Source organism: Sinocyclocheilus rhinocerous, unplaced genomic scaffold (assembly GCF_001515625.1).
Source record: "Sinocyclocheilus rhinocerous isolate Xijiao unplaced genomic scaffold, SAMN03320098_v1.1 scaffold2385, whole genome shotgun sequence".
Taxonomy (NCBI): Eukaryota; Metazoa; Chordata; class Actinopteri; order Cypriniformes; family Cyprinidae; genus Sinocyclocheilus; species Sinocyclocheilus rhinocerous.
Window position 1 is genome coordinate 697,622 of NW_015667271.1, and position 10,141 is coordinate 707,762.

The following is a 10,141-nucleotide window of genomic DNA, read 5'->3' on the forward strand; positions in this document are numbered from 1 at the left end:
TTATAATGGGTTTTAATGTTTTTGTCTCGTCGCTCCATCACAGTATGGTAAGGGGCGTAACATTTCTGTCTCACGGCTTGAGGTATTCGGCCAATCATAATGCACTGGATAGCTGGCCAATCACAGCACACCTTGCTTTTCAGACCGGTGAGCTTTGTAAAAATCAACGCGTTTCAGAAAGGCGGGGCATAGAGGAGAAACAATAATGTACAGTATGTGGAAAATAATGTGTTTTTTTAACCTTAAACCGCATAAACACATTTCATTACACCAAATACACAAAATAATGTTCTTTTTAGCAACATCATATGACCCCTTTAATATGTTTGTGAAAACTTTGATGAATAGAAAGTTCAAAAGAACAGCATTTATTTGAAATAGATGTCAAGGACTTTACTGTCAATAAAAGTAATAATTGGTACTGTGAATAAAAGTATTAATTTAGTAAAATCATGTTGTTGATTATTCAATATATCACCCAGCCCTACTAAACTAAAGGTCAACAAGGAAAACTTTGGTTTCTTTATAGTGAGTTTAGGTTTTTCTCAGTTTGTTTTAGCATTCCTTGTAGTCCAGAAACAAAAATAGTGTTGTCCTATATTTGGAAGTTATGTCGTCTGAACCCCGAATGCCACTGGCTGGTGGTTTGATGGTCTCTTTTTGTGAAGTGTTCAGTGTTTTTTATGAGCTCTGTAAAACAGCAGCAGGAAGTGTTCACATCAGTTTGCTTTCTGTCACATGACCTCATAGTTGCCGACACACGACCCTGATGTGGTCTCGTTCGTCACACGTGAAACACATTACGCCATTATGTGCTCTCATGTGTGTGACACGTCTTAGAATAACAATCATCTTTGTTTGAGGGAAGCAGCAGATGCTTGTGATAAATAGCAGGTGTTCATGGGTCGCGGTTGGTCATTCTCAAGCGCACACATCCCAGCACCTTGTTTTACAGTCCACCCTTTACACACTCAGCACTTTACAGTATAATTAGAAGCATCCTTTCCTACCTCAGCCATTCGTGCATAACCCCACGTTCCCGGAAGGTGTGAGGGGGCAGGGATTTGTGGGATAGACTGTGTGAGATGAGAGGAGAGAAATATCCATTTACTACAGTCCAAGGTCGGACCTGTGCCTGTGGAAAACCTGCCCGAGGAAAGGCAGAACACGAAGTTTCTTTTCCATTGCACTGTTTAGTTTTTCTTATTCCTGCTCTCCATCAACCACACCCACTACTCCATCCTCTTCTCTTTCTCTCTCACTCTCTCTCTCTCCCTAGCTATGTGATGATTTAGTATTGTGTCAGTGAGCCAGGTTTATAAACTGACTCCTTGTCATATTCCTGCCAGACCTAACTCTGCACATTCAGTGTGTGTGTGTTTGACTAAAGCCTTCTGTGGCCCCTATGAGTGGTCAAAACCACAGTGGGAGAGATTGAAGAAAAAAGACTGAAGCTGGGCATGTGGGTGGTGAGATAGGGCCGTGGACAGGACAGCAGACGCCACAGTATGCAAGGGAAGAATCACGTCTGGAGACTTTCTGTGCTTGTGTGTGTGTTTGTGTTGAATTGAACTAGGTGGCTTTGGGTTTCTGAATGTTTGGCAGCAAATTTACTGCAAATCTTCCCTATTCATGTACTATAATGAACCCAGGGGAGGAATTTTTGACTTTCTGTTGATGCATAGCTTTCTAAGTGGTAATTTAGTTCTTTCAAGCAGTAGTGACTATTGCTTAGAAACAAGTGAAGGTTATGCTTACTGCACATGCATGCACAGTTTTGTCTGTGTCCTTTCAATAGCCATTATAAGAGTGACAGCAATATTCAATAATGAAAACTTTACTTTTTTTCCAATATGTCATACAATTAAAACACACTATACATGAACACAATACAAAAAATGTTTAATTTAAAATTTAGTACACCAAAGTTACATGAAGTTTCTTCACCCATAATGCTGTACCAGTGATAAGAGCCCAACATAGTGGGAGGTTCAGTTACTTTTGAACTGACAGTTTCTCTGTCTATGCACTCAGTGGCAGATGGCGTCGTTCCCAAGATCCAGTTAATTTTATTTAAATTTTAGGAGTGGATTCGGCAGTAGTTATCAATACTACAATACGGTGGACCAGTAGTGCACAACACACAAAATCTCCACCACAAAAAGGAAACAAGTAGCAACACAACAAAATTAGCACAACATAACAGAAACAAGTCGCAACTCAATGAAATTAGCACAACACAACAGAAACAAGCTGTAACACAATGAAATTAGCACAACACAATTGAAACAAGTCGCAACACAACGGAAACAAGTTGCAACACAGCGGAAACAAGCAGCAACACAATGAAATTAGCACAACATAATGGAAACAAGCCACAACACAACAAAATCAGTAGAACACAAAGGAAACAAGCCACAACACAGCGAAATTAGTACAACACAACGAAATTAATCCTATGCGTTGTGTTGTGGAAATTTCGTTGTGTTGTACTGTAGTGGTGTACATCAATTATATGTAGAGTTCCTTCAGGTGGTACAACACTTTTTATTTTATTTTATTTTATCATTTTGTCCGTTGCCATAGAAATACCAATACAGATGGTGATTTCTACCCCTCCGAACATCTTTTATAGGTTATAGCAAGTGACAGTTTATATAGTCACTTCATTCGGGAAAATGAGCTTTCAGTTATTTGGCTGTTTTTTGTGTGGGACTGCTGGAAAGTTTCTGCAAAGAAACAGTTGAGAACAAAAAGATTCTCTGAAACACATGGAAAACTATTTGTGGAGACAAAAACATCACAAAGCTAACTCCGCTGAGTTAGTCGAGTTGTTGTGCATGAATAGTGTTCAAATGTACAGTACACTGCATATCAAGGCAGCCAAACAAGGTTAAATGATTGAATTATTGTCAGATTGAGTGCATTTTCCTGGCTAGCCTGCACAGCAGTCCCAATACAATAGACCCAGACAGGCACAGACGTCTGTTAACACTCACACTTATCACGGACCGCATAATAACTCTATACACTATGTTATGAGGTGAATTGGTCTGGAAAGGAAGTGTGAAATGAAGTTTGAAGCTCATTTTTGAAATCTAGGTCAAGTACGTACCTTTATACATAAGCACAGACATATTGAAGGACTAGATGTTGCATGAATAGGTGCATGTGCACTTTTTTCTGTAGGTGCAAGTATGCTTCAAACAGATTTCCAGCTCAGACCAGAGGTGGAACTATGCCTAAAAATACTTAAGCGGCTCTGGTACGGAACGCTGCTTCAGCAAGACTCTTCACACTGCAGTTTTTGCCTGGAATTCTGTCCTCCCTCTGGGCTTAGATGCCCTGATGAACCGAAACCATAACAGGCAGTAACACAGCCGTCTTCTGTGTTTAGCTGAGCAGTTTATGGCTTGATGGGACGGAAGGAACTGATAAATAGCGCTTCTGTATTCAGGGAACTTTCAGACTGGAAATGACAACCATAAAAGAAAAACAGATCTTTGCCCTTTTGGTTTTTCATATTTCAGATTTGTTTATGCTATGGCAAAGCTGACATTTCAGCAGCCGTTACTCCAGTCTTCATTACATCACATGATGTTTCAGAAACCATTCTATGCAGATTTTGTGCTCAAGAAACATTTCTTATTGTTATCAGAGTTAAAAAAGTTGTGCTGCTTAAGATTTTAATATGTATTTTCACAATATTTTTGTGATACATTTTTTTTTAGGATTTTTTGACTGTTCAAAAGAATAGCAATTTTTTGTAATAGAAGTCTTTTATAACATTTTAAATGACTTTACTTTCACTTTTGATACATTTAATGCATCCTAGCTGAATAAAATTATGTCTATCATGACAACTCTCAGAAGATTTCAACATGGTAACTAGTGGTCGACCGATATGTTTTTTTTTTTTACAGCTGATACCGATGCCGATATCTTGGAAAGCAGGGTGGCCGATGGCCGATATAAAGCCGATATAATTGTATTTATTTTAATTAATATTTAAGAAATTTGAAATCATTTGAAAATGGATTAAAAAATAAACGTGTAAAATAAACATACTTATACTCTAGAAGACGAAGTATTTTTCACAAATAAATAAATATTTAATACAAATATAATTAAAAAGGAAATGAAAATGAAAAATGGAATAATATTTTTTTCAAATAAAGCCAAGGTAACACTCATTTTACATACAGCACACAGTGAAAATGACATGAATATGACAGTACATGCAGAATACGCATAAAGCGCAGCATAATTTGAAATCAGTCACGAGTTTAAAGTTTGTCGATCGCGCGTCTCCAGTGAAGCTGAACTCTCCTCCTGTCCGCATTCAATTCGCATGGACCATATTATAAGTATTGAGAAAGTATTATAATGTTTGCCTTTAATAATATTATTAGTATTTTTGTATACATTTTAATTCCTTTGTTTAACAGTTCTATCTGATTATTAGATAGACTTCTATCCGTATTAGACCGAACCATAGACTGTAAAAAAAGATGGACGACGCGTCCCCTATTCCTTCCATTATAGAAAAGTGAAGCCAAAGCATCTCAGTATGGCCGCTGCCATCTTGAGAAAATGACGTCATTTGGAGCCAAAGTCTGCGCAGTAGAGATTAGTTTGGAGCCAAAGTCTGCGCAGTAGTGTCGTGAGGTGGAGCCGCGGTATCAAACTCCCGCGTTTCCAGGACGTGTGAGGCACACCCGGACAGAACTGAATGACAACAGCAAACAAGAGGGAGAATGTGAGCACTGAGTGCTCAGGCGCTGCCGCAGCCGTTCTCGGCACCGTCAAAATAAAAGTCAGACGCGCCGTCAAAATAAAAGTCCCACCTCGAACACATCGGCCAAACAGAAAAACTTATTGTCCGATGCCGATATTTGAAAAATGGCAGATATCGGCCGATATATCGGTTGACCACTAATGGTAATGGATATGAGTATGACAGTGTTAATGTGTTTGGTCTTGGTGGAATAGATGTGCTACACTGCTGAATTGCTACTGATATTGGTTATTGCTGTTGTTGTACATTATTGCTGCTGCATAGCAGGTACAGGAATTTGCTACTAGGGTTGGGTATTTTTTTTCGATACCGGTGCCGATACTTTTAAAACGGTGCCTGAACCGATACTTATAAAAAAATAAAAATTCCCCCAAAAATGATGGATTGGCCGTTAGAATAGAAATAGAATAGAGAGTGCAAATGTTAGAGGGTCAAGTTTTTTAATAAAAAAAAACAAGCAGATAAAATTAGAAGTAGCAATAGAATAGAGAGTGCTAGAGTTAGAGGGTCAAATGGAGATGAAAGAGATGTGTTTTCAGCCGTTTCTTGAAAATATTAAGGACTCAGCTGCTTGGATTGAGCTGGGCAGGTCATTCCTCCATGGGAACAGTTAATGTAGAAGACCATGAAAGTTTTATCATAGGTAAATGCAAAATGTTTCAATACAAGCATTTAATTTAAATGTAATTTATGTAATATTTCAAACCTTTAACCCACTTGGGAAAACCAACCCATGGCAACAGTTTAAAAGTAGCCCAATTCTGTGGAAAAAGGTCCAAAAAGAGTACATGTCCGGGGAAAAGAGGATGTATGGTCACGCTAATTTATTGCTAATCGATGTATTCTTTTTAAAGTAGCATATAGAACATATTTTCTGCCTCATTCTGTGACAAGAAGCCTCATCAGATCACAAAAGGAAGCATTTGACTGGTGCGGAGAACCAGAGGACAAATATTTCAATCGATCGCTCAGGCAAGGCACCGAAATGAGGCACCGAAATCTGCGTTCTGATTCGGTTCTAGTACATACCGGTTACATAGGTACCGGTGCCATATTGGTACCGGGTTTCGGTACCCAACCCTACTTGCTACTGCCAGTACATACACAGATACGGTGCTATGAGTATTTAAGACATACTGCTGCTGCACAAATAGCATATATAATAACCCGTAGCAGATCTATACAGGTGGAGCTGGGGAGGTGGAGGGTTTCAGAGTAACTCTGAAAGCACGCTGCAAAATGCTCTAGTGAACGCTAACCAGCCATTTAAATGTAAAGTAGTAAGCTCATTGGCTGCGGTTGCAACATGAACCAATCAGCTTGTGCCAAGTAGTTTTAAAGCTTTGAATATCATCAGTTTGCAGTAGTGACCCATAAGTCTGCGCCATCTAGTGTTCTTGACAGAACTTGGCATTCATTTCATCCAAAAAAACTCAATCATACTGACTCCAAGAAGAAAGGAGCAGCCAGGTCTTGTGTTGAACATACATTTATAGTATGTTCACTCTTAACTACCCGCAAAGATGAAGAGTGTATGGGGAATTTTGCATGTTCTGGTCTTCATTATATCTAAAGCCAAGTTGTAATGACTAGCGCTGAGATAAAGTATCGTCCTCTACCTCAGACGTCAAACACACCCTTCTCTCATGTGCCAGGAGGTCACACTAAAACATTACAATTTCTATTGTAGTTTTGATTACACATGTGAACAAAAACCCTCAGGAACCAGCAGAGTACAGAATAAATACTGAGTTCAGCCCAACACACAATCAATTTGATGTTTTTGTTGCCAATATACTTTGAGCCAATTTAGGCCATGCTGTTCTAGCCAACATCAATAGTCTAAAAAGCATTAAAGTGTGATATTTCTTGGTAATATCTGAACAGTTATTGAACAGTATACGTCTTGCAGTGTTTTTTAATGTAAATAGTCATTTATGTTCTGTGTTACTATTGTACCATATTGTGCCAGGTGGCAACTGTGATCATTGGTCCTTTGGTCTCTTGAAATGTGTTGTAATTCCCCCCACCTGAAAAGCACTGGAAAATAACCGTGCTTTCTGTGAGCTGAAATGAAAGAAAAAGAAATAAAGACAGACTTTCCATGGGTTAGAGGGGGAAAAAATGAAAATGAAAAGCATTTATATGAGTTTGTCATCAACCATAATTGTTTGCATGCAGCCTGGGAAATGAGGGAGACTCTGGAGGGCCTGTGTCGTCATGACAACACCAGGTTGTCACATGTGCTGCCAGCGGGGCCCAACCAACCCAAATCAGGCCCAAATCAGAGTCTTAAACACATTGTAACTCACACAAATGCACGCTCATTTGCGTTCATATACACACAAGCTCTCTTTCTCGTTTTCTCTCTTTCAAACAATCCCACTCGCACACTAATGAGGTTCTATAATGTACGCATTGAATATAGACACCAGGGGCCTTGTGTAAAAAACTCACAAACGTTTTCAGATTTTTAAACTCTTTGTAACTTTAATAAGAATGGAAATGCATATAGAGATATTTAGATTTTCTTTAATTTAAATTTTTTCCCTATTTTTTTGGTAACACTTATAGCAGGGCTGTCCAAACTCGGTCCTGGAGGGCTGGTGTCCTGCAGAGTTTAGCTCCAACTTGCCTCAACTGTATTAATTAGTTGCTTATTAGCATGCATATTACTAGCATATTGTCTGTTTATTAGTACTTGTAAAGCACAAATTCTGCATGACCATATTCTACATCCCTAATCCTAACCAATACCTAAACTTAACAACTGCCTTATTAACTATTAATTAACAGTAATTTAGAGTATATTGAGGCAAATGTTGTAGTTAGTTAATAGTGAGAACTGGATCTTAAAGGATTAGTTCACCTCCAGAATGAAAATTTAATGATAATTTACCCCCATGTCATCCAAGCTGTTTATGTCTTTCTTTCTTCAGTTGAAAAGAAATTAAGGTTTTTGAGGAAAACATTTCAGGATTTTTCTCCATATAGTGGACTTCAATGGTGTCCAACGGGTTGAAGGTCCCAATTTTTTAGATGACTTTTCCAACATGATTACGTAATGCGTGAAGATGCGCATGCGCATTGCAGAGCTTGTGCAAGACGAGCATTTGTGGTTAAAAAAAGAGTATATAAATTTTTATTTATTTTAGAAAATGACCGATCGTTTCGCTAGATAAGATAATTCCTTGCCTGGGATCCTGTTGAGCTCTTTGAAGCTGCATTGAAACTGCAATTTGGACCTTCAACCCGTTTGCTCTCATTGAAGTCTACTATATGGGGAAAAATTCTGGAATGTTTTCCTCAAAAACCTTAATTTCTTTGGGATTGAACCTAAGAAAGACATGAACATCTTGGATAACATGGGGGTAAGTAAATTGTCAGTAGATTTTCATTCTGGAAGTAAACTACCCCTTTAAAATTAAGTGTGACTGTTTTTTCCTCAGAACTGTATAATTATTTACATTTATACGATTTCTCCTGCTTTATCTGCCATCTTGAATGTATTTTTTTCCACTGACCTCATTCTAGTGCTTTCTAGGATTGGCTTCTCTGCTAAGGATAGATGCAATGCTACCCTGCCCTAGCAATTTAGCCAAATGAAAGTATCTTAGAAGGCAGTATAATTATGCCACCTACCTTTGGGTACAGTCTTGGCATCAGGAGAGTGTTTATGGTGACGTAAAATCCTCCCTGCAGAGGCAGCACACTAGATTTTGGAACTGAATCTTTATTGCAGCAAGCTAAATGATTGATAGACTGTTAGGTATTACCTTTATTTATTACAGTTGTTTTTGTTTAAACACAGATGGAGAAATCTGGCCAAACGACTTGCGTTAGGTAAGGTGCCCACACTTCTAATGGTGCGCCGCCCTCCAGATGGGAATAAAGAACAGCAAACAGCCCTGAACTCTTTTCCAGAACTTGCTGGCCAGCTTTCTGATTCTCATCTTTCTAATCTGTAGCTCGCTCTGCTCTAGTTTCCTATTTTTGATTTGTTTGTGTTGTACTTTCACTTTCTTCTTTTTCTTTCTTCTACTCATCATGACCAGCTGCTCTTTTACCATAAAACTCTCTTTTTCTGACAGTTTTGTTTGTTAACATTCCCTTTTGACTCTTGCCACAGATGTTGATATGTACACACTCGGTTGGTTCATATTGGCCTCACTGTGATGTTAGAGACCTTATGAACATTTGACCTCTAAGATGGACTTCAGATAAGATGGATAAAGCCTCAGATGTTTTGATATTGTTGGCTTTTGAGGTTTCACAACTGTAGACATTTATTGGAGCCAGTGAAGCTGATATTTTTGTCCTCACATTTCTAGGAAAAGCAGAAACAAACACTCTCATCTATGAGGCTGTATGATTGAGCTGACCACTTTCTCTCTCCTTCTCTTTCCCTCCATCCCAAAGCCTCCAGACAATGGGCCTCCTCCCTTGCCGAGCTCCTCTCTTCCTGAAGGTTATTATGAGGAAGCCGTTCCGCTGGGCCCTGGGAAAGCACCAGAGTACATCACCTCTAGTAAGGACAGTTTTTAACATCACACTATAAATATGTTATATGTTTTAGAACAATGACAGTAACATAGCTGCATCTGTGACCTAAGAAAGAGCATTCTTTGCATTTCAATAAAATTCAATAATCAGAGTCCCAACTGTGTTCTCAGATTATGACTCGGACGCCATGAGCAGTTCATATGAGTCATACGATGAGGAAGAGGAGGATGGGAAGGGGCAGAAGATGCGTCACCAGTGGCCATCTGAGGAGGCCTCCATGGACCTGGTGAAAGATGCACGTATCTGTGCGTTCCTGTTGCGAAAGAAACGCTTTGGACAATGGACCAAACTGCTCTGTGTCATAAAGGACAACAAACTGTTGGTGAGCACACACACACTCACAGAGATGGACACCCATACTAGAGGGGAGTGGGGCAAGATGTGCCACATTTTACATTTATTTAAGCCAGGAGAAATGAGATAAAGACAGCTAATTATATTTCAGGAAGTCTCCTGTCAGCTAGTCTCAGCCTCAGACGTCACGCCCACGGACCGTTGGCTAAACGTCTGATGCATATGGCACACAAAAGTGGAAACACTTCAGGAGTTTTGAAGTCGTCATCGGATTGGTTGAATTATACAGAATTTCCGGGCGACGAGTGTGTCGCGTTCTTTAACGTTCCGCCTGGAAACAAAGATGCCGTGACGCCAAACCCCCTCACGAAAGAAGAAAGCCGTCGTGTTTACAACTGTGACGACGAGCACTTATCAGGATCAACTAAACGCTGGATTTTCAAAAGTATGTGAAATATTTAAAGTTCGCAGCATAGAATCTTTCAA

General features: G+C 39.2%; 1 protein-coding gene across 3 annotated transcripts in view; it reads left to right on the forward strand.

Moving 5' to 3' along the window:
* The window catches only part of LOC107733469 (actin filament-associated protein 1-like), a 64,553-nt gene that overhangs the window by 35,443 nt on the left and 18,969 nt on the right, over positions 1–10,141 (forward strand). For all 3 annotated transcript variants that reach the window (XM_016545098.1, XM_016545097.1, XM_016545099.1), the window contains exons 4-5: positions 9,218–9,326; positions 9,472–9,683. In XM_016545098.1, coding sequence (XP_016400584.1) covers positions 9,218–9,326; positions 9,472–9,683 — 321 coding nt within the window. The remainder of the gene's footprint in view (positions 1–9,217; positions 9,327–9,471; positions 9,684–10,141) is intronic.